Raw genomic sequence first — 25,538 nt, 5'->3', positions numbered from 1 at the left:
TGGGAAATAATGACCAAAAAACTCATTTGTACATTTTTAAGTTGTTGGCATTTAGGTTAGTGTGCATGATCTGGGGACTCAGGTCTGGAAAATTGTTAGGTATTGTTCATCATTTTTGACTTTGAAATCTGGGGATATTTGACTTGATACAGTTTCTGCCCTCTTTTTTTTTTTTTTGCCACTGTTGGTTAGCCCTTCAACAGAGTCTGGGTTGTAATTCTGCTCTTAGGTGAGGGTGGTTGCATGTATGGCATGATGTAAAACACATTAGTGTGGTGAAATTGGAAGGGTTAGGAGGAAGCATAGGATTTTTCCACATTAAGTCTTTCCTTCTATCATATTCCTTGTATTCTTCTTATTGATGATGCCATGTCTACTCCCTTGATACCTGGCTCAGGGCTATTTGTAGCTCCAAGTATTTCCTAGAATTGGGACCTTACAGCATGTAGTTAAAGAGTAGGGGAAGTAAAATATAATTTAAATTAATAATCCAAATCAGAGCTCTACTCGCAGAGATTAAATTGGATGTGACTTGCAGGATCTTGGTGGGTCGGTTCGCGAGTATGTTTTGTGTTTTAGAGATGTGTATAAATCCGCCTTTAGGGAAGACAGAGCCTTGGTCTTTTTGAACAAGATAACTTTTGTTCCAGTCCTGCTAACCTTGCCTGTGTCCACATTAAAATTCTACTTTGATCAGTAGAAAGATAAATACTATAATGCTGTCAGGATTTCTCTCTCTGTATAGAATTATTTCTGTGGTTTTTTTCCCTTCCCTTTCCTCATCTTTATTTTCTAAATTTTCTCCAACCATATACTTTACATTTCTTAATAATAAAAGTCATAAAATTTTTGTTTCCTCCCTAGTCTTGAGGGCACTAATAAGTTCAATAAAATTCCCTCAGTGGTTTTTCTCTGATACATTCCTTCTTGAGGTGACAATTTTGGAGGTCTTTAAATAAGCACATTTGCCATATCACTTGTAGCACAGCATTGGTGACTCCTGAGAAGTGAAGCCTCGATGAATCCTTCGTATTTTGGTTGGTTTGGAACCCAGCAAACTTGGGTTTAGATCTCTGACAGTGTGAGAGCAGGCAAGTGACATTGGACTAGTTATTTAACCTCTCTTTTCGGTTTCCTCATCTGCAAACCAGACTAGTGATAGCACTTTACTATTGCTGTGAGCATCAAGTAAGGTTCACATCTGTAAAGGCCTGAGCCTATGCCTTATACAGAAGAGATGCTCAACAGAAGTTAATTTTCTTCTGTAATTTTATTTTCTTTAAACAGAGAGGGTAAAAATTGTGTTAAAACTCAGTCTCCTACCCTCTGATGACCATTTTGAATATGGATAATTACATGGCTTGTTGTTAAGTAAATAATCTTGTTGTATCTAAAGGAAAACCAACCAAGAATATTGCATTATCTGGCTTTTCATGACATGCTTTTCCTTAAGGAAAAAGAAATCATTTCTATTTTTTCTCTCTCTCTCTCATCATTTTATATCAAAGGATAACTTTGTAAACATATTCAGTGGTAAAATATGCATCATTGCATATTTCAATACTAAAGGGAGAGAACACTCAAATTCAGCTATTGCAATGCAATAATTTTTTAGAGTACTAATTAGATAAAACACAGAATATAAGGAAGCTTCAGTTTAGCAGTTGAAATTCACTTATCATTTTGCTAAAACTAAGAGCCCATTTATGGTCATTTAGAGCCACACTCCAGGCATCATTTGAGACAAAAACTTTTTGAGATGATATTGTTTTTAAAGTGCAATTTCTTCCACTTTAGCTTTCTGTTTGTTTTTCCTTTCTGAGTGTTTACAGATTTTTTTTTCTCCCCCTAAATGTAGAGGATGGGGAGGCAGATAGCAAAATAAAGCCAGAGCTAATATCTTTCAGACCAAAAAGAATTTGCCATTGAAATAATCAGGATTAAATTATTTTATATAAACACCCAAGGCAACATTTGTATGTGTGTGTGTTTGTATGTCTAAGAACTGTTTAAACATTTTTTTTATGACTTTTATGATGGAAAATTTGCAAGATACATAAAAGTAGGAAGAATAGCATAATGAGCCTCCTCGACCCCCATCATTCAGCTTTAACAGATAGCAGCATTTGCTTCACTTCTACTTCTACTTTTTAAAGCAGTTAGAAAATAAAAATCTGTGTGTCATATACAAAATTATAAATTAATGGCTTTTAAAGTTGTTAAAATATATTGAAAAAATAATTCCTTTTTTAAGATATAGGAAATGAATTGATGAAAACTTTGTTGTTTTGTTATTGTAGTTTGGGAGAGTAAGGAGGATTTATGTGAAATGTAAAACTAAGAACTGACGTACTCTGGCTTTGTTTGCAAGTACAGTAATGTTCCTTTAGTATTTATCAGATAGAAAAGACTTTTAAGTGATATTGTCAATGCCCTCACAGTTGCCAGTGCACTCAGAGATGCCAAAGCAAGTTCCCAGTGTGCTTTTTGAATCATTAGAATTGTTTGGTTTTGTTCTGTGTAGTTTTAGGGCACAGTTGATCATTATCGTGTAGAATTGATAATTCTCAATTTACTTTTCCCACCCACATCACTGTCCAGAACTCAGGATCTTGATACAGGATCTCGGAGTTTGAATTAAGCTCTTCACAGTGACAATGACATTTCCTCCTCCTTCCGTTGAACTAAAAGGTGTCCTTTGCGTGTTAAGACCAGGCCTGAAATAACTATTGACTATGAAACTCAGATACATGTGGAAGCGCGTCAGGAGTTGATGAGGTATCTGCGCCATTCCTTTGGCTTGACTGGTTTTGTTGCCTTTTTTTCTGAAATCGCCCCCAGAGAGGTTTGGGGTGGTGAATTGACACAGTATCTCTTAGCGTAGGGCTTCTCCACTATCGAGATTGGCGCCGGGTCATTCTTCGTAGAGCGGGCCTGTTCTGTGCCCTGTAGGACGTTTGGCATCATCCTTGGTCTCTACCCACTAGATGCCAGTAGCAGCCACACGACTGTACCCCCAGTTGTGACAACTAAAAATGTCTCCAGACGTTCCCAAATGTTCCTCAAAGAGCAAAATCGCCTGTGGTTGAGAATCACTGTTTTAGAGTGTAGGACCATCTTACGTGTAAATTTGTGTGTGGGTTTCCCTTTCCTCTGTCCCCATCCTAACTCTCCATTTGTAAGCTCCTTGAGGAGAGGAATGAGGGGGTTTCTTTCACACTGAGGTCCCTCTTTTTATCTACTACACGTAAGATAAAGACTTTTGGGGACTGACTAAACCACTGCCTTTTGTTTTTGTTTTTTTCCAAACCATGTAGTGTATTGGGCCACTTAACAAAAGAGTAATCTGGACACTTCTCTTCCCTAACTTTTTTTTTTTAAATTGGTTTACCATTAGGTATATGGCGACTGGCATTTCAGTGATAACAGTGGCTCATTTTCTTTCTTATAAAAGACGTTACTATACTGTACAATGGTTTAACCTTTCCTTTAAAAATCCCATGATACAGATGCTTTTGGTTAACAAAAATTCCTTTTGAGTCAGGAAGATTCTGTTTGCCTGCCGATCCCACCCCCTCCCCCAACACATCCCCCGCCTCCCCCCAAAAAAGGAAGAAAGTAAGAAGAAGCATCAACCCTTAAACTACTCAAAAGTCCTGAGGCAGCTTTCCCATAACAGATGTTCACATTGACTTCTCTTTTGTGAAGTTCTGTCTTCATTGGCCCACTGCTGGCCTGAGGGCTCCTTCTGTTTGCTTAGGAATGGGGTCGTGCTTTGGCTTAATGCCTGGTGTCCACCCAGTTGATCATTATACATTAAAGAGAGACTATTTATAATGAAAGTGTGAAAACAAGTACTCAGGAGAAAAAACGTATTACAAAGGGTCTCTACAGTTTCACAATCAGCAATACTATGCTGAAATACAAATTCTACAGATAACTCATAACATGGTAGTATTTAGTGTAGTGGTTGGGAGCCAGCCTCAGATTTCTCATCCCTAAAATGGGACTAATAAGAGCCCTTACCTCATAGGATTGTAGTGAAGATTAAATGAGCAAATCCGTTGAAAACTTTTAGGAAAACTACCTGGTATATGAGTTCTCAGTAATTACTTCATTTTCACTTTTTAATTATTTTTCTTCTTTATGAGAAACCCCAGTATGTTCCCATATTCTTATGTCTTTAAAAATTCCCATTTCTGTTCTCAAAAGATGTATTTTGTCCCTTTCCTCTTCACACATTTTATCCATTATTTTTGTCACACAAAGAAATCCACATGGGGCTACCTCAGTTATATATATTGATTTTGTATAGGTGTGTCCTACCTTTTTACATTTTTTATAGATTTGCAGCAAATTTTAAATCCCTCTGAGAATTTGCTTTGTAGAGTGTGATAAATCTTTTTTTTTTTTTTGCAAATGAACAGTTTTTTTTTAGTGAGGAAAACCAGAACTCCTCCTAAATGTCTTCATCAGCTCAATTTCAGATGACTGTACTTTTTTCTGTGACATAAATGTAGATCATCAGCCACTTTGTTTGAAAGAGGTTGTCCTGATTTTGATCCGAAAAGGTCCATATGAATTCAGTTTTGTACCCTCTGCACAAGTTAATAAATATTTCAGGGCTTCCCTGGTGGCGCAGTGGTTAAGAATCCGCCTGCCGGCGCTGGGGACACGGGTTCGATCCCTGTCCCAGGAAGATCCCACATGCTGTGGAGCAACTAAGCCCGTACAGCACAACTACTGAGCCTATGCTCTAGAGCCCACGAGCCACAACTACTGAGACCGTGTGCCACAGCTACTGAAGCCCACGTGCCTAGAGCCCGTGCTCCCAAACAAGAGAAGCCACGGCAATGAGAAGCCCTCGCACCGCAACAAAGAGTAGCCCCTGCTCGCCGCAACTAGAGAAAGCCTGAGCACAGCAATGAAGACCCAACGCAGCCAAAAATAAAAACAAATAAATAAATAAATTTATTTTAAATATATAAATAAATAAATAAATAAAAATTTCATTTGTAGCTAAACTACACACTCCTGATTCTATCAGTGAGAACACTACATGGGCAGATCCAACTTACTTAGTTAACAAAATGTTTCTCTGAGAGGCGCTCAGGCTGACAGTACAGAGGAATGACCTGGAGCATATTGAATACAGCGATCAGTTCATGCAACATAAAGTCAGCTCCTTTAGAGGAAAGCTTCAGGCAAAGACCGAGAACAGTGAGCAAAAAAGCAGACATTTATGCTTGTGGTAGGTTATTAGATTGACCAAGTGCTTACTTAGTAAATATGCTACCATAGGACTTTTCTTTTTATAGAAAAAGAAGATAGAAAATGAATATAAATGAAGTATCTAGAATGTAAATGTCTATGCGCTGTATGAATGTGGATAGGTTGTTTCAAACTTAAATAAAATCAGAGAGAATAATATAATGAGCCCCTCATATACTCATCACCCAACTTCAACAGTTATCAACTCAGGGCTCATCTTGTTTCTGTATATACCTCCCTCTTACCTGCAAATTCTACATGTAATTTCATCTTTAAATGTTTCAATATGTTAGACCTCTTCCTAGAAAAACGCAGAGTCAAAAGTTTTCATACAATTTTCAGGAGTTTCCACTTTCCCTAAGGCCCAGATTAAGAATAAGTAGCTGAGCTAGCTCCTTTGGAAGTGGGAGAGAAAAAAGATTTCACAAAGCCTTCTGTATGATACTCCAGCTAACGAGTGTCCCATGCTCTATGATTCTTGTTTCTCCCCTTTTACTCTTATCTTTGGCATCCATCTGTGATATTTGAGTCAGCCAAAGAGAAAAAGATAAAAGGATACCGAAAGAGGCTGAACTGCCCCCCCTCCTTTTTGCCCTCTCCACTCCTTCAAGGTGACCTTTTTTTTTTTTTTTTTGAGATGGATGAGCTAAATGATCTAACAATGACCTACTTGGATGTGAAAACAAAAAATCCAGGACTAACAATAATAGAGAGCATTATTAATTTATTGAGCACTTAACTACATACTAAGTACTTTTCGTGCATTCTATCACTTAAACTGATCAACAAGATGAGCAACTACTAGGTAAGTAGTATCCATGATCCCATTTTACAGATAAAAAACTGAGGTTCAAAGCAGCTCGCTTAGGATTTGAGGTCAGATCTCTCTGAAATTCTAGCCAGATACTAACAAGACAAGGCTGCCTCTCTCCATTGCACTCTGGCAGTTGGCCATACACTTAGCTTATGTGTTCCAAGCAGGTATACATGGAATATTTTACAACACTGTGCGTCATTCATAGTTACTTCTTGGTGTTGGTGTGAGACATTTCAGAGCATTGTGTAAGAAAGTCCTTTAACATATGTGCTATTCTTAAATTAGTTTTGTTGGAAGCCAAGAAGCAGCCAGAGACAAGAGCTAGTAGCATGTATCTCATATCCAACTGCATCTTAATATTTGAGTCCAAGGCATCAGCAGCTCTCATATATGTAGCTACGGGAGCCTCCTAATTGTTTCTCCTGTGTCCACTGTTCTTTCCCATCAACATCAATCCCAGAGTGATATTTGACAAATGTTCATCAGGTCTTGTCCCTTCTCTGCTTGAAACCTCCCAAAGGCTTCTTTATAAGCAGCAGAGAAGAAAAATCAAATTCCTTTCTGTGGCCTACAAAGCTCCATGATATCTGGTCCTGACCATCTCTCTCAGTTTATGCACTGACCTGGTCACTGCTCCAGCCCCGCTGGCTGGGTTATTGATGTCATTCTTGTTTTTCAAAGATGCCAACCTGCTTCCGGCTCAGGATTTAAGCTCCTCTGATTCTCAACGCACATGGCTTCTTCTCATCATTTGGGTTTCAGCTGGAATGTCCCCACTGCAGAGTAGCCTTCTTTTCTCCCAGTGGCTTTCTTTCTTATCTTTCCTGCATTGCACTTGTGTCACTGTATGAAGTTCTTTCTTTGCTGATTTGTTGCCATCGTGTTTGTCTCTGCTTCCCCAACTTCAGTATGGCTTTTGCGGGCTCAAGAACTCTGCTTTAGTGGCTGCTGTATCCTCAGTGCTTCCATAAATGCTGGTTAAATGAACGGCTGGGTTGTTCAGTGGGGTAGTTACGATGTACCTGCATGTAAAACTCTCAGTCAGAAAGTGCTTGTGAGCTGCTACAGTTATTGTTGGAGTTGTTAATTCCAGACTGGAATTTCATTATCACATAATCTATACAACAAGTTTTAGGAATTGCCCAAGACAATGCATTTCCTCAAAAACCAGGAGGACCCCTCAGTCTCATGATCTAGGCCCTAAAGTCTGTGTTATTATGAGGTGGCTGCTTTTGCCAGTTTTCGGCTCATGTGGACTTGACCTTCAAACCAGCAGCATTCAGCTCTCATTTCTGACTGACCTTTTACTTAGGCCCAGGGCAATGTTTTCATCTCTGACAAACTTGACCACTGCTAGTTTCTTAAGAGTGTCTGTCCTTATGAAAAGGGATTTTGCTGCCTGTGTCATAATGATCTCTAATACCCGATAAACTGCAAACAATAGGGGCATTTTGGGGGGATGCTGAAACAAAAAGGCGTCTGCAATTCTGAGGCAGTGCTAAACTGGGGCACATAAAAAAGTTATAGCACGTGGAATGCTGCACTCGCAGCTCCCATCAGGAGGGGGGAGAACTCGACGGTCCTTACAATGAGCTATTATTTTAAGGGCACCATGGTTACCACGTAATTGCGGCCCTTTACAAAACCATAAAAATGTGTCAAACATTGTACCAGCTCAAACTGTCTGGGCTTGAATGTTAGACCAAAAATTTAATAAATAACGAGGTCTTCTTAATCTGATCAAGTATTTAAAGAAAAAATTGAAATGAGGCAGATTTCATCATTATATAACAACTTCATAGGTTTATTTGTGGTTTTCAAAATGTTCAGTAGAGGAATTCTGCCTGAATATATTTTTGTTTGTCCAGATGCACAGACTTTAATTTTTGTGGAATATATAGATTTTTTTAAAAAAATTACAAAATTAGTGCCATATACATTATAGAAAATATTAAAAAGAACCAATAAGGTAGCAGCCACCTATAATTTAATCATCCTGAGACAGGCATGAAGAAGATTTTTGATGAATGATTTGTAACTGGTTTTTGTGTGTGTGTATATGCATATGTATAAACAACATTTTTAAGCCCGTTTAGGGTCACAGTGTATGTAGTGACTCTAACCTGCTTTGTGTTCCTACTTACATGATGAACTTTCCCCTTCATTTAATAGTTTTATAAAATATGGACTTCATTCACTGTATTGTATCCATCTATATGGGGGCAGTTCCCCTCCCCACCCCAAGGACATTTGTAATGTTGGAGACATTTTTGGTTGTCAAAACTGGCATTGGGGGGAAGGTGCTACTGGCATCTACTGGGCGGAGACCAAGGATGCTGCTAAATATCCTATAATACACATGCAACCCCACAACAAAGAAGTACCTGGCCATAGGGTCAGTCGTGCTGAGATAGGGGAACCTTGAACTTACATGGCTCCCTCATAATTAATTGAATGCATTGCTTTCTATTAGATATTTGTTTCCAATATTTTGTTATTAGAGATTAATGGTTGGCATACTTTCTCTGAAGAGCCAGATAGTAGATATTTTAGGCTTTGGAGGATATAAGGTCTATTACTCAACTCTGCTCTAGTATTGTAATAGCTTGAAAGACTATAGACTACATGTAAATGAATGGGTGTGGCTGTGTCCCAATAAAACTTTATTTACAAAAATAGGCGGTGGGCACTAGGGTAGTAATTTGTCCACTTCTGTTTTAGGCAATGCTCTGATGTACCTCTGTGTTCTTAAATCTTTGCCCTTATATCTGATGATTTCCTTAGAAAAGTTCTTGAAAGTGTGAATTGCTGGATGAACGTGTATGTACCTTTTAAAAGTTTATATCAATTTATTATTTTTTCCTCACTCACATCATATGAGATTGTTCATTTAGTGCGGCTTATTCTAATCCCACTTATGCCACCATCATTCCATCAGATTTGGAACTACCTCCTGGAATGTGGAGTGTGAAAGGTAAAGCAGGGTTTGCCAATTTAAATGCCTTCAGTAGTCAGGCAGATTAATGAGTAAATCAGGCCAGTTGTCAGTGTCAGAATAAGGAGTGGTAGGAATGTAGCAAAATGAAGAACAAGCGTCCCATCAAAAGAGGGAAGCTGCTTCTCAACTCTGCCCCCTGCTGGCCCACTAGAAGGTGGTTCATTGTTGCTAGATCTTCTGTTTTATCCAGAGAAATCAGAAATCCAAATTTTAGTATGATAACTCCCAGTTTTTAATTAACTACTCTGTAGGCAATAAGGCATACCTGTGGACTGTGCCCATGGGCCACCAGCTTGAGGACTGCTGCTTTAACTGTGACTTATCAAGGGGTCTACAGTTTAGAGATGGAGACAGATCTCCAGGATCCTGGCCCTAAGCACCGTGGATGAGAGCTATAAGAGTTGGCAACCTTTGGGTCTGTCCTCATAGAAAAGGAAGCTTTATAACTCAGACTAGGGAGGTGCACTGTGAATCAACGGCCTGGCTTGGAGATATTACCTCCAGAGATTTCTGAATTAGTTAGGAAGAGTGAGGGTCTACCACTTCTCCATCTCCTCAGGACGCTTCTAGAGGCTTCAGGATCCTAGCCTCCAACCTGTACAAGGCCTTACACAATCTGACCCTTTGTCCTTAGTTTCTAGTCTCCCCCCTCATTCATGCATTTCAGCCACACTGCCTCCATTCAGTCATTAATTATCCAAATATTTGCTGAGCTCCTACTATGTGCCAGGCCATGTTCTGGACAAAGTAGAGCAGGGTATGTATGGGGATGGAGAGCACTGGCAGGGTGGGAGTTGGGGTCTCTAAGTTCTTAGGATGGTTGTGGGAGATAAGATCAGAGAGGTCATGACCCCAGGGTGGAGGGGGAAGGGGGCACAGTAGGCTGGAGTCTTCAAAGTTTACTGTGCATAAGAATCTACCTGGAGAACTTGTTAAAACATAGATTTCTGATCCTCACCCAGAGATTCTGATTCGTTAGCTCTAAGATGGGGCCCGAGAATATGCATTTCTAACAAGCCCCATAGGTAGTTCTGGTTTAGGGACCTGTAGGCCATTGTAAGTAGTTTGTTTTCTCTCAGACATAAACAGGGAGCCATTACAGAGGGGTTCTTTTTGCATAGGAGTGACATGATCTGCCATATTTTACAAGGATCACACAGTGTATTGATCATAGGCTGCAAAAGAGCACAGACAGAAGTAAGTGGAAGAGTCAAGAGGCTTTCAGTCATCCAAGTGAGAAATCATGGTGGCCCGGATCAAGTGGTAACAGTAGAGATGGTGAAAATTAGTTAAATTCGGGATATATTCTGAAAAAGAAGCCAGTACTTCTTGATAGAGTAGATGTGGGGTGTGAAGGAAAGAAATGAATCAAAGATGACCAAGGTTTTGGAAATGAGCAACGAGGTTGAACCAGATGAAGGTCATTTTTTTGGTAATTTCTTATGTTTTAACCTAATGGAAGAATGGGGGTACCATCTACTACGATGGAGAAGACCATAGGGGGAAGAGGAGGATGGACACTTTAAGTCTGAGATGTCTGCAGTCCTCCCAATGGAGTAAGCAGGTGGAGCTGAGTGTGGAGTTCAGGACATCTAAACAGGCTGTTTAAATCCAGGAGCCTGGCTTAGGTCACCAGGGCTGTGCGTGCAGAGAGAGGAAATCAAGCTCTGAGCCTTGAGGCGTTCTGACATTTACGAGGGAGAGAAGAGGAGAAAACTAGCAAAGGCCACTGAGAAGAAATGTTGAAAGAGGCAGGAGGAAAACCAGGCGAGTGCGGTCAAGAAGCAGCCAAGGGAGGAATGTGTGTGAAGAGCCTCCTTGCTGTTCCCTGAGCACGGGAGGCTTCTCCACACCTAAGGACTTTTGTACTTTGCTGGGTTTCTCTTCCCGCCCATCTGCCTGGCTCATTCTCTTCCCCAACTTCAGGTCTGTGCTTAAATGTCATCTTCTGGGTGAGGCTTGCCCCAAACAGCCTGTGTAAGATGAAGACAGTTGCCTGGCATCTGGTTGGTACTCAGACAGTATTTGGTGAATGAATGTGAAGATAGAACTCTTTTGATCGGGGCAGAAGTCCAGGTGAAAACCTTGCACTCAAGGTGTGGTGTGGTTTGTGGACCAGCAGGGTGGACATCCCCTGGGAGCTTATTGGAAATGCAGAACCTTGGGCCACACCCCAGACCTACAGAATCACACAGCACTTAACAAGATCCCAGATGATTTATATAGACATTAAGGCTCGCACCCAATCCTGTGTTTAGTTCTTTTTGTATTTGGTAAGAGGACGACTGGGTATACTCTCTGATGGTAACAACTCAAAATAAGAGGTTAAAACTATGAAAATCCAGAGTCCATAGTTCCTTCTGTATTCAGTCAGTTGTCGTCATATGATCTTTAAAAATTGTGAGGAGAGGCTTTCAAGAATACTTTGTAGGCTATCCAAGTGACTTCTTAGTTTTATTTTGAATTGACCTAAGCTAGGAGTGAACATATAAAATGCACATCATCAGGTACATGGTAGACAATTTTGAGTGAATGAATGCTAATTGTTTTCTGTGTTTTAAAAAAATCTTGGTACTTATGACATATCATAAGTAGGAGATAATAAGCATATCCTGTGTTCTTAAGTCCAGTTATATGGAAAAGCAACTATAAAATTATTTATACATATACTATTTCTCTTTAGAAAAACCACCTGATTCTTCAAACCTTGCTAAAGCTTCAACATAATAGGAAAGCTGAATTCTAGATTGGTAAACCTTTCTTACAGAGCACTGGTTGACATTTTCTGTAAACAGTAGATATTTTAGGCTCTGGGGGCCACGTGGGCTCTGCTGCTGTAGTGTGGGCGCAGCGTGGACAACGTGTAAACGAATGGACGGGGCTGCGTGCCAGGAAGCTTTATTTATGGACACTGAAATTTGGATTTCATAGAATTCTCATGTATCATGAAATATCATTCTGCTTTTGATGGTTTTCAACCATTGAAAAATGTAAAATGTATTCTTAGTTTCTAGGCCATACAAAAACAGGGAGCAGGCCTGACTGGGCAGGTGGGCAGATCCCTGTGATAGAGAAAAGGACCTGGGCATATCAACCTTGGTCGCTTCTGACTTTCCTTTATTTAAGTACTCATTGTTTTTGCTTTTTGTTTGCATATGACTTTTTTTTTTTTTTTTTTTGCATATGACTTTTTAAAATTGAAGTATAGTTGATTTACAATGCTGTATTAGTTTCAGTTGTACAGCAAAGTGATTATTATACATATATATATCTATTCTTTTTCAGATTCTTTTCCATTATAGGTTATTACAAGATATTGACTATAGTTCCCTGTGCTGTACAGTAGGACTTGTTGTTTACCTGTTTCATATATAGTAGTGTGTATCTGTTAATCCCAGACTCCTAATTTTTCCCCTCCCACCCCTGCTTTTCCCTTTGGAAAACCATAAGTTTGTTTTCTATGTCTGAGAGTCTGTTTTCTTTTTTGTAAATATGCTCATTTGTATCAATTTTTTAGATTCCGCATGCAAGTGATATCATATGTTATTTGTCTTTCTCTGCCTGACTTACTTCACTTAGTATGATAAACTCTAGGTCCATCCATGTTGCTGCCTATGGCATTATTTTATTCTTTTCAATGCCTGAGTAATAGTCCATTGTGTATATATACAACATCTTCTTTATCCATTCATCTGTTGATGGACATTTAGGTTGCTTCCATGTCTTGATGATTGTAAATAGTGCTGCTGTGAACATATAGCGGTGCATGTATCTTTTCAAATTAGAGTTTTCGTCTTTTATGGATATATGCCCAGGAGTGGGATTGCTGGATCATACGGCAACTCTATTGTTAGTTTTTTGAGAAACCTTCATACTGTTCTCCATAGTGTCTACACCAATTTACATTCCCACCAAAAGTATAGGAGGGTTCCTTTTCTCCACACCCTCTTCCAGCATTTATTATTTGTCTGCATATGATTTTGATTCTTCTGTCTTAGGTCAGGATTCGTATTCTTGTTGTCCTTCTTTTTTGTTAGGGAGACCTTTGTACAGGTTGTACAGCAAACACGACTGAGTGAGAACATGTGTTCTGGACTGGTGTTTTCTTTCGTGGTAGTGTTATAATTGTGGGACTGAAAAGAATCTTGGCACCTCTCAGATGTGACCCTGGGCAAGACTTTGCTCAAATTATTTCAGAAAACTAGCTTCCTCTGTTTCATCATTTTCTCAGGGATGGTGATTGCATCGTTGACCGTCTCTGTACATAGTCCTTTAAAAAACAGAATGAAAAGAATAGTGGTTTGGGAGTGGTAGTGGATAGCAATTGATTGAATTATAATCCTTTTACTATTTCTTTAACTTGCCGAGCAAAAGAACACATTCTCTCTCTAAACACAGAATGAGAAATCTAAATACTTTGTTGACTTGTTAAAAAAGTAAAATCAATTATAAACTAAAAGGATTATGGGAATCTTCGCTCAATTTTATTTTTATTCTGGTTTACAAATAGTAGAGGGAATACGAGGACGGTGAACATCAAATGGGGATTTTTTTTCCTTCAGTGAATTCTTTTGTCAGCCAATTTGATAGTATCTGCAGGCACCATCTTACCTTGTGCTCCAGGATCTCTTTAGAATGAAACTGATGGAAAATAACCTGTCAGTGTCACCTGGGAAGTGGCGAAGCTAAACTGTGACAATTAGAATGTGATTTATTCCAGTTCTTTTGCTATCGATTCAGGATCTGAATGAAGAAAGGAAAAAGGGCAAAAAGATAGTAGTAGTAATAAGGAAGAAAAGTTTCAAAGCCAGTGGATTTTTGCCCTTGATCCAGATAGCTAACATACTTTATTTATGTGAAATATAAGTTACGTCAATAAAATACTATATTTCGATAGAGTAAGAAGTATTCCAGCTTTATTTTGTGGTCTGTGCTTCTAGTGCTCAGCAATACCCAACTTTTGGTATCCGAATTCTGTGGTATAGTTGGTTTCAAGGTCAAAAACATGAAAAAATTATCAGGAAATCATGTAGATGTTTAACACCACGTATGTTTTCAGTTGCATGCTTGTTTGGCTATTTAAAAATTAATGAAAGGGAAATCGCTCACTAAAAAGCTATGGTTTAGGATGGTTGAACACAGAACATTATATTTATATGGCTTTTAAAATATTCCAAGGACTGTAGTATAGAGCCTCATAATAATGCTATGAGAAGTTAGGGCAATTAGTGCTTCCCTCCAGCATCTTTTGGATATGAGGGAAGCAACACACACAGAGGCTGTGTCACACACCACCACCACACAGTGGGGATGGCATGGCTAGGATGGGGTGGAGATAATGCAACAGTACTAACTGTTCCAGAGCAGCGCTTCTCAGAGTGTCTCAGAGAGCCCTGGGGGTCTCCAAGACTCCTGTAGTTCTGTCAGGTCAAAACTACTTTCATAATAATACCAAGAGGTTATTTTCCTTTTTTCATGCTCATCTCTCAAGTACAGTACTATGCCACTTTATATTAGGGACTTGAGTATCTGTGGATTTTGCTATCTGAAGAGGTCCTGAAACCCATCCCCATGGATTCTGAGGGATATCTGTATACAGAAGAGTTTTACAGAGGCTACATGATGTGTTAAAATGTCATTGTTCTAATGGCCAGTGGACTATGTGCTAGTGGGTAATCTTATGTTTTAAAAATCTCTTAGTTTTAATTCCTAAGATGAGAAATATGGATGGCTATAAGCCACATAAACACAAGAAATTCAAACAGTTTAAAAGCGTCCTAGGACAAAAAAGAAAGTTTGAGAATTGCTGTTTGAGATAGGTTGCTAAGCCTGGTAGAGGTGTGATTTCATTTAATACTGAAAACACCCCTAAGAGGCAGGTTCTATTGTCATTCCCATTGAGCACATGAGGTGACGAAGGCCTGGAAAGGTTAATGACTTGCAGAAGGTCATAAAAGTAGTAAGCTGCAAAGTCTGAATTTGAACCCAGGTTTCAACTTCTTAATTCTTCTGTTGACTGTGCTGTCAGGCATGATATCCCTGTCAGAGAAGCACCAGGAATGCTTGGATTCGATGCTAAGTTCTCAGAAGAGGAACTAACTTCTCAAAACCTAGGCCATCCCCCCCAGGGAATGTAGATAGGAAGATTCTCCTTGTGGGCATTATAGAGCAGAGACCACATTCTACTGGCTTGTGGGCTGAGTCCAGCCAACAGATTTGTTTGATTTGTCTTCTACAATATGAAAAATCAAACAATTCGGTGTCATTTTTGTAATCTGGGAGATTTCATTTAAAAAACAAGTTCAGATTGCCAGCTAAATTGAAAAATTGGAAGATCTAGCTAGACTGGAATAGTTTTCCCATATGGCCACAATCAGTTGCAGTTTATGTTAGCTATTCCTTTTAGATGAAATATCCGCCCTCTAGTTTGCCACAGACCTCACCACTCCCTATTACACACTACAGATTATGACCTCATTTATGTTACCTGTTTTAGGTGTTTGGAGTGGAGACATCTGGGGATGTTCTGTCTTCTCCATAGTGTTTATAGCCAATCAGTTCTCAACTTACTTAAAAGGACACTGACAGTAAAAGGGCAAAAATACATCCCTCTCTGACTACCCCAACCTGGTTGTAGTTAAAGACCTCACTGACAATGCCAAATAGAGAACAAGTTGCTTTTTTCCTTACTGAAGCTTAAAATTCTGATTCATTAAAAATAAGGATCTGCCAGTGAATTAACATTTATTTTTAAGTGTGCAGCCCCTTGTGTTTAAAGTGTAATAGTGAAATAAGCACATTACTCCCATTGCCCTCATTTTATGTTTATTTTAGAATTGTCTATTGTCCTCATCATTATCGTGTCTGGACCCTTTATGAAACTTAAAATGTCTCTGTGAACCTCTGTGTGCATGTTAGATCAGTCATTTGAAACAATTTGAGGTTGTCAACTAAAGGACTTCATTATCCTGGGCATTTGGATGGAATTATTGAATTTCAAATTCTTGTGCTTAAAGTATCTCACCAATTCAGCAGTGCATATCAACCATTATCATAATTTTTAGATATATATTTGTTTGCCTTTTATCTTCCTTTGCCTCCCCCCAGACTCTCAGGGTCATAAACCTGGCAATTATATCTACTTGCTCACAATGTGTATTCTGTGCCTGGCACAGTGTTTAGCACATAATAACAGTAAATAATGGAATGAATAAATGAGGAAATATATAAATGCATCAGTTGTGTATATGATAACTCTTATTCTTCTCTAGCCCCAAGAATTATATTAAAAGATTTTTTAGTGAAAAATTTTATGCTTCCTAATTTGAGGATTAAATTGGGGAGATGTGTATTTCTTATTTTCCACATAAATGTATAACCAAAACTGCCTCTGTATGTATGTATTTTTCCTTTTCTATTTAGAATAGCTCCCCCTCTTCCGGATGCGAGGTCAGTAGGAAATTTATATATCTGTCCAGCTAAGAATGAGATGCACATTGAGACCAGGATGCAAAATGAGACTGTTGAACTTGAAAGTTCATCAGAGACTCCCCCATACTAAAAGGCACTCTTTCTGCATTTGGAAGGGCTGAGTTATTCGGCCATTAGCAAAGTCTCATGTGTAGCTTTTAGGCAATGTTCTCCAAAGAGGGCATCTAGCTCTTAACCTATTGCTGAAAGAGAAATACCATTGTCTATTAATACTACTGGAACTAAAGATGAATAGTGAATTGGCCTTGATCTGACAGTGAGTTTGACTTTGATAGCTCATCCCTTAAAAAGGTTCTTTTATATTTATGAAAAAAAAGTATGACGTCAAGCTGGGTGGGGTGCGGGGGGGTTGATATCAATATTTAAGAGCAAACTCGTAGGGCTTCCAAAAAAAAAAGCCCTTTGTGTGAACTTTTTTTTTTTTACATGCATAACTAATTAGCTTAGGTTATTATAAGCAGGGCTGCTGTGATAAAGTTTCCGGTGGTGTCTCGGGATACCTTGTTTATAGTACTTTCTCTATGCGAGTCTACGAATCGGAGTTACAGAAAGTAGAGGGAGTGAATAGTCTACCGTTATCTGTTGGATTGGGGCCACCTAAAACGTGGTTATGCTGGAAATGCTAGAATATAATCACTATCAGGTGAGCTTTATTCTTATATTTAGTCTCTGAAATGTAATCAATAAATTGAGCGTTTCACCTTTTCATGTTATTGTAGTAGACACAGTTTTCAATAAGTACATGTCTTCCCGTTTAATGCTGTTTATTGTTTGATACCATAATCAGTAATTCAATGTAGTTTTGAATAAAGTAAATATTAGTAGGATTTTTTTCCCCTGTTGCATGGCTGTGCTCTCTCCCTCAGCTCCTGTTCATGGCTCTAAGATTAAATTGTGTTTATCAAGGAAAATGCGACTAAATTGAGTACCATTGATTTTTTTTAAAAAAGTTCTTATTCTCTATTAATGTCTATAAGAAAGAAGGAAAATAATGTTGGTGGCTTAATATTCATGCCTTTAAAAACATATACATAGAAGTGCTATGTGTTTGAAAGAAACTGCTTAATGTGGAATTGCTTTTTATGTTGAGTTTAAGATCTTAATTAAAATGTTGAACAATCATGTCCCAGTGCAAGTGGGAGGAACTGATCCACAACTAGTTGATTTAATCATCCGAATGTTTCTGTTTCCGTTCTACAACCGTTTTATAGTTGTTCCTTAAGGAGGGTTTTTTGTGTTTTTTTTAAACAGAAAGCGGTTATGTTTGCCAAAGAAAACTGAAATGAATCAAGTTATGCGCCTTCTTCTAGATTGTTGTTTTGATCTTAACAAACTCTTTCAGGTGTGTTGGGGAAATTTTTGCCCTACAGATCGTGGCAAATTTTTAGTCATCAGACATGAGAAGAAGGGCACAAGGTTTTAAAGAGATGATGGACCGCCAATTAGCAGGGAAATGAAACAGGGCAGAGTATTACCCCAAATCCTAAGAGTTAGCCTTTAAACTTCAGTAATATCAAAATCCATCAGCACAGTGCCTGGTACCTAACAGGGGCTTAATGATCTATTCTGTTGGTGGACTGGCCCATCTCATGCTTGTGCCTGAAAGAAGAGCTGTCCGAAACTCACCAATAACAGCGCTCTCTTCTCTTCCCTCCGTGGCTATGTTCAGGTGCAGACCCACCTCGAAAACCCCACCAAGTACCACATACAGCAAGCCCAAAGGCAGCAGGTAAAGCAGTACCTTTCTACCACTTTAGCAAATAAACATGCCAACCAAGTCCTGAGCTTGCCATGTCCAAACCAGCCTGGCGACCATGTCATGCCACCAGTGCCCGGGAGCAGCGCACCCAACAGCCCCATGGCTATGCTTACACTTAACTCCAACTGTGAAAAAGAGGTAATTCATGTCTCCTCCCCTCTCCTTTTTCTTACACTGAATGACTGTCTGTTGGATCTCCCTCCCGCACTTGACCGTGGACTCCAGTCTGTCCGCATGGCCACCTTCGCTGGCCATTGTCCCCGATTCCCCATTCTAGCTGTCACCCTCCAGCCTCTTCTCCCTGTCTCCATCCCCGGGTTATTGGGTTATGGCTCCTGGCAGGGGACCTGGCCGCCTCAGAGCAGAACCTAGACGCGAGGGCACTTTTTCTTCCACCCCGTTTCTGCTTCGTTAGCTGAGTGTTCTCTTCCATTCCTTTCCGTTTACAGAGCAGTGAAAATGCAGGGAGAGAAGGAAAGGTGGAAAAGGGAGAGTAAAAATAGAAAAGGTGTCGGACAGGCGGTTTAGAAGTTCCGCTTGCTGTGAACGTCTGGGATGTTATTTTTATTTCTCCCTGAGTTGGAAAGGAAAAAAAAAAAAGCACAGAGTGTGCATGGCTGGATTGGAAGAATATAGCACATGAAAATCTAACAGAAAAGCAAAGATTTCCTTGCTGGGTGAATTCGGATTCCTAATAAAATTGCCACTGCTGGTGAAATCTGCTTTTTGTAAAGGCTGGGTTGGAGACAAGGCTCAAACGTACCTCAAGCTAATTGTTGCATCAAAATTTGAAGCATACCTGACAGGAGAGTTGTGATTTAATACGTTATTTCCAAATATGAGATGATGAGCTTCATTTTAGTGGAGTTTGTCCTCTGAAATATTCATGTGATTCAGAGGTGACTCTTCTGAAGTTTGGTTGATTTTAATTTCTAGAGGGACTATGTCTTTTCCCTTTTGTCCAAACCAACCATCTTATTCTTCTCTGTCCATGTTTGTCATCTGTCAAGCTGATTTACTGGAAGAAGTTCTTCCTTCATTATTTTGTTTCTCGGTCAGATTACACTTTATCGGAAAGCTTAGTTCATCTTGTTGCCGCGCCGTCAGCCTCGTATGAATATGTCATTGAAAAGTCATTTGCAAATCCAGATCATAGGCTGATTCTGCTTGTGTTTTTGCAGGGATTTTATAAGTTTGAAGAACAAAACAGGGCGGAGAGCGAATGCCCAAGTATGAACACGCATTCACGAGCGTCGTGCATGCAGGTACTGAATGACTCAGCAGCCCAAAGATGTAACGCTCTGTAATGAGGATCTATATTTGTGACTCATCACACTTTCCTGATGACTTAAGGGTTTTTTTTCCCCCCATTGATTTTTTTTTTTTTTTAATTGAGGAAGCTATGAACAGGGCTATTTTCTTCACAATGTCTCATGATTAAAAAATTACTAGGGAAATTATACTTAAAATGCATTTTTCCCTGAGTTGCTGTAAGTCATTAAACAGTGCTTAAAATACATAAATTTTAAGAAAATAGAATGTAAGCTGTTGTACTTCATTTAGATACCATCATCAAAATATGTTATACAGATTTATAGGTTAGCAACTTTGACAGGATATTTGTAAAACCAAGATGTTCGTGTGGGTGAGATCTATATATTGTTTTATAAAATGGAGTCTCATGGAAAATATATTTTGAAATTTTATTTATTCATTTAATGATAAATCATGGATATTTTCCCAAGTAATAAAAAGTTCTTCTATGACATCCTATTTAATGGCTATATAAATCATGCTACACCCATTTATTAATATATTTATATATTTTTAATGTGTGTATATATATATATATATATATATATATATATGAGAAAGAAGAATAAGCAACAAAAAATTCTTATTTTTTTGCTTTTCTCTACTGCCTTTTATCAACATGTATGACTCTTTTCGTAAGAGAAAAAATTCTCTCATACCAAGCCCAGTAATTTCATTTCCCTAAAAATAAAATTAAAAATTTACAAAGAAAGGTTGCTCAAGTCCTCTGGCCCATTTTCCAGTTTACCAACTCATTTAGAAAATCACCTCTTAAAAACAAACAAACGAAACAGATACAACTGGTGTACCTGGAAAGGAAGCAATGTGCTGACAGTTATTCAAAACTGACCTCCAGTTATTCTCAGGGGTCACTTAATGCCACTCAGTTTTTGAATGTTTACTATATTCTTGGCACTGTGAGCACTTTATATGGTTTGTCCTGAAATCTCACAAGAATCCAATAAGGCCATGAGTATTATTATCCCCATTTTACAGATTGGGACACTGAGGCTTGTAAAGATTAAGGGTGTTGCCCCAATCCAGAAAGTGGGAGAACTAGGATTCCGACAAGCCCCATGATGTTGGAGCCTGTCTTCTTTAATTAGAAAATGGCAAAAAGACACAAAGGAGCATCCCTCTGAGTTCTGAGATTTCATTGTGTACTTGTGAAGCACTATTAAGACCCAAGCGTGTGTGCACACATACACACCAAGTAGCTCAAATATATAAGGTGTTTGCGAAGAAATGTTTTCACAGACTTGTCTTTGCAACTGCTGCAATGCACATGTAATCACTGTTGTTTATTATCATAACTAATGTTTTGGTACTACAGGAATAAAATTGATCTAGAGGGAATGTCAGCTCCACGACTGTAATGATAACCTCATCCTGGTGTACTCCTCTGGGAGTGCCAAGCGCACTGGCAGCTGTACAAGGAGAAACTTATTTTAAAAGTCCTTGTAAGATTAGTGCAGGGATACCCAGTGGCCTGGGAGCCACAGTGCCCCACACACCCCTGTGGGAGCACAGGGCTGAATTGCCATCTGTGGTTTTTTATTCCAAGGAGGGTGTGGGAAAGGTACAGGGCATAGTCTTTAGAGGAGAGAAGGAAAAGGCAGCTATCATTCAAAATGAAATTTCCTGGTTCATCTTTCCTGTTTAAGGCAGGGAGTTTTGCATAAAAGTTCAGAGCATGGTTCAAACTGTGGCTCTAACCCTTCTCCGACGTGTGACTTTGGGCAAGTTGCTTCTTGTATATCTCACCTGGAAAATTGCTATAATAATAGCACCTACCCTGATAGGGTTATTGTCAGGATAAATCACCTAGTCCATAAAAAGTCCTGCGCCCAGTGTCTGGCACCTAGTAATCACTCACTAAGTGCTGGTTGCATATGTCATCCTCATCACCCATTAGTGTTAATGGTCTTCAATAATATTCTTATTTGGGGAGGAAGAGGACAGTTACCTCTTAGAACCTAACTGAAGAATGTTATTGCTTTGGGTCAGGAAAGACCATGGATTTCTTTTTGGGTTGCTTTGCACAGTTTTTGCTTATATCTGTCTGTTTTCCATTGCCTTTTTCCTTCAGATGGATGATGTAATCGATGACATCATTAGCCTAGAATCAAGTTATAATGAAGAAATCCTGGGCCTGATGGATCCCGCCTTGCAAATGGCGAATACGGTATCGGTGACCTTTTTTTCTAAAAGAAAATCTTGTGACATTATTTCCAGTGTTTTCTCCCTTTTCCTGAATTTTCAGCTTATCTTTGCAAGTGATTCATTGAGAAACGTATTGACGATGAGGCAGAGAAGTATCTCAGCGTCACAGATAAATGACTTAGACATCAGAAATTAAGAATTTCTCATGAGTTTATCAGTAACCCCATGATGAAGCTCTGCATTCCCTGGAGTCCAAGTCCACTTTCAGTAGCACGTTAGATCTTCCAGTTGCCCTTGACATCTGATGCCCAACTTAGAACACTGCTGCCAAGGGAAATACTCTGGACTGTGTTATTTACAGTGGTTTTCTAGTTGGCCTGAAAAGTTAATGCACTTTTTAAAGGAGATCCCTTATTATTCACAGGTGATAGAGTGACATTCAAGTTACCCTTCTTCAACAGCAAATTTATTCCAATTTTAGTTAATTAATCAGGGGTCATGTTTGCTCTTCTCTGTTACTTATTCCTCTCTGCAGTTTGGAGCCTTGCTTGTAGAGTTTATTTTCTTTCACTCCTTCCATGTTTGTCTTATTTGGTCCTTGCAGGAATTCCTTGGGTCATTGCCCTCCGTTTTAGGGTTAGGAAAAGTTAGCTTGTGTTGCCCTAGATTACACAGCTCAGATGTGTCAGAGCCAGGACTCCTCGGTACATCTTTGAATGCCTAGTCCCATCCTTTTCTGTTTTCTGTACGAGCAATGCCACGAGACTATCATATTCTTTAGTAATTAGTATTTAAAAGCCAAACTTCCATGGTGGTCAGGGGGTAAAAGGGAGCTGTTGTTAATGGGTATAGAGATTCAGATTTGCAAGATGAAAAAGTTCTGGAGATGTGTTGCCCAACAATGTGAATATACTTAACACAATTGAACTGGACACCTATTGCATTGGCCCAAAAGTTTGTTCGGGTTTTTCCCGAAAACCCGAACGAACATTTTGGCCAAGCCAATAAAAATAGTTAAGATGGGAAATTTTAGGTCATATGTTTTTTACCCCACATACACACAAAAAACTTTTAAAGACTAAATTCCAATAGTAAATTTCCTTGGGAAGGTAATGTGGTAGCTCTTACTTATTTATACCAAAATCCCTAGAAAACCAATTTTTTTTTTTTTAATTTTTATTTATTTATTTATGGCTGTGTTGGGTCTTCGTTTCTGTGCGAGGGTTTTCTCTAGTTGTGGCAAGCGGGGGCCACTCTTCATCGCGGTGCGCGGGCCTCTCACTATCGCGGCCTCTCTTGTTGCGGAGCACAGGCTCCAGACGCGCAGGCTCAGTAGTTGTGGTTCACGGGCCCAGCTGCTCCGCGGCATGTGGGATCTTCCCAGACCAGGGCTCGAACCCGTGTCCCCTGCATTGGCAGGCAGACTCTCAACCACTGCGCCACCAGGGAAGCCCAAAACCAAATTTTTATAGTTAAGTTTTCTTATCTATCTTGATCCAGTCCTTTAAGTCATTTACTTGAAGTCTTGAGGGTTAAGGACGACTCCCCTTGAAACCTCTAAGCTTCTTTTGGGATGGTTAGTTTTGTCAATTTACTGTCCATTTAAACTCACCCCCTCATTTTGAAAGAACTAAATATTCTTTCTGACAAATGTTTCCCTGCCAAACTCTTCCCAACCTCTTTGAGCCCTTGGTTGGCTTCTGTGGAACCCTCTTCCTTCCAACTTTTGCGCATCCCGTGAGGCAGACTGCACTTGTCAGCTGTCAAAATCCTAGGACGAACAGGAGCAAAAACTTTGGAGGAGCTTGCACTGGGGAATTTATAAATATACCCAATGCCCTAGCAGTACTGATTAGCAATGGCCCAGTCATCTCAAAAGAACCTTGCTGGCGAGGGTGGTCATTTTTCCAATGGCATCAAGGGGATACCTGAGCACACTCAGGAGGACTGTAGAATTGGCATGATTTTTAAAAATTATTCCTTTTTAAATTTTTCCCCAAAGGTGAGGACCTTGGGTGTCGTCTGATCCAACCTAGTACTTACTCATTGCGTTAACCTCCTCTTGCATATCCTTTGTCTTCCCCACCAAAATATCAGGCATTTGGCTTCTTAAAAGCCTCTAGTGAAAAATACGCACTCACTTACAAGTGAAGCAGTAAAGCACAATGGTTGGGAGTTGAAGATTTATGATCAGACCTGGATTCAAATCCTGAGTCTGTCATTTACTGTCTGACCTGGCACATTACTTTGCTTCTTAAAGTCCTCCGTTTCCCCGTCTGTAAAATGGGACTGATCACTGTTTCTACCTCACATGGTCATCTCATAAAGTATGTACAGCATTTAGCGTTGGAAACATAGCTTGTACTCAACAATATCTAAATTATTAAATGTAATTTATTATAGTTTCAAATAATTTTGATAGCATTTTTTCTGGGTGTTATTCACTCAGCACCTGTAATGTGTGAAGCTCTACGTTAGAATAATATCATTCTCGATAATGGAAATATTTCTCATAGTGAGTCTCTCTGTGAATTCCAGATGTGGGTCCCAGTTTGCCTCATGGAGAACTCGTCCTTGTGACAACCCTTCTGGAGATGTGACCTTTAGACTGAATACCCGTGTCTCCTCAGTCAGTCTACATTAGAGTAGACATCCTAGTCTTTCATTATCCGATTGCTCCTGAACTCATTTTAAGATTGATTTAGCATTTATTAAAGGCCTCATATGTGACACAGTGCTGGGTAAGGTGCTGTGGATGCAAATGACTCAGGTCTCCTTCCTGGTCTCATTGGGCTTACAAGTTTAGAAAAGGAGACCACTTCAGACCTTGAATGGAAAAGGATAATTCAGAAGCAGAGAGGCCATCTCAGGGGAGTTCCCAGATAGGAAAGAACCCCCAGGTAGACTTTAATTAATTCCCAGTCAGGAGAGGAGTAACCTGCAGCCACCCTCAGGAGTCACTGACTTTGTCCCAGCATCCGTTTCTCTTCTGTGTTCCCCCGCACCAGAGCTTTCCCACAACAAACTATTTTAGCATTTTACTACGGGCAGAAAGACACTGTAACATAGAGGTTTGGAACACAGACTCTGAGCCAGACATCTGAGTTCAATACATACTCTGGAGTGAGTTATTTGTCTTCTCTGCCTCACTTTCCTTGTCTGGAAAATGGGGACAATAGTAGCATCTAAAACAATAGAAGCCATGTGAAAATTATAAGAGTTAATCTACAAAAAAACATTTAGGACAGTCTTGCCTGACATGCTCTCACTGAATGTCAGTTACTAGCTCTTATTCATGATAAATTTGGGTTTTAATTGTCAAAATTAAATAACAAAGCCACTACAACTTACTAATGTTTTAATTTTTTTTTTCCCCACAGGGAAATTTAAACTTAATGTTCTTTATGTTGGGCATTTTTCCTTTTATTTGATTCTTTGAAATGGTCTATTTCAAGTAAACTACTTTAAAAAATAAAGTGGAAGGAACACTTAGAGAGGAAACTATCCTAAGGGAATTGGAGTCTAGAAATAACTATTCTGAGAGCACAAGGGCCCTCTTGTACCATCACAAACAAAGAATAAAAGTCCCAGTTTACTTGTGCTAACAGTAGTCAATTGATATTCAGAGAAGGGGACCATCCAGAGAGAAAAAATAATAACATTTTACAATTATCATTTACTTGGGAAAATATTCATTTTGGTAGAGCAGAACACTGAAGAACTTG

At 39.3% G+C, this 25,538-nt stretch overlaps 1 protein-coding gene across 13 annotated transcripts in view; it reads left to right on the top strand.

The window, feature by feature from the left end:
- Positions 1-25,538, top strand: part of MITF (melanocyte inducing transcription factor) — a 220,717-nt gene that overhangs the window by 172,415 nt on the left and 22,764 nt on the right. For all 13 annotated transcript variants that reach the window (XM_068557793.1, XM_068557790.1, XM_068557786.1 and 10 more), the window contains 3 exons: positions 18,247-18,474; positions 19,518-19,601; positions 21,740-21,835. In XM_068557793.1, coding sequence (XP_068413894.1) covers positions 18,247-18,474; positions 19,518-19,601; positions 21,740-21,835 — 408 coding nt within the window. The remainder of the gene's footprint in view (positions 1-18,246; positions 18,475-19,517; positions 19,602-21,739; positions 21,836-25,538) is intronic.

This window comes from Eschrichtius robustus, chromosome 12 (genome assembly GCF_028021215.1).
Source record: "Eschrichtius robustus isolate mEscRob2 chromosome 12, mEscRob2.pri, whole genome shotgun sequence".
Classification (NCBI taxonomy): Eukaryota; Metazoa; Chordata; class Mammalia; order Artiodactyla; family Eschrichtiidae; genus Eschrichtius; species Eschrichtius robustus.
The sequence above is the reverse complement of the archived record's forward strand: the minus strand, read 5'-3'. Positions and strand labels throughout refer to the sequence as shown.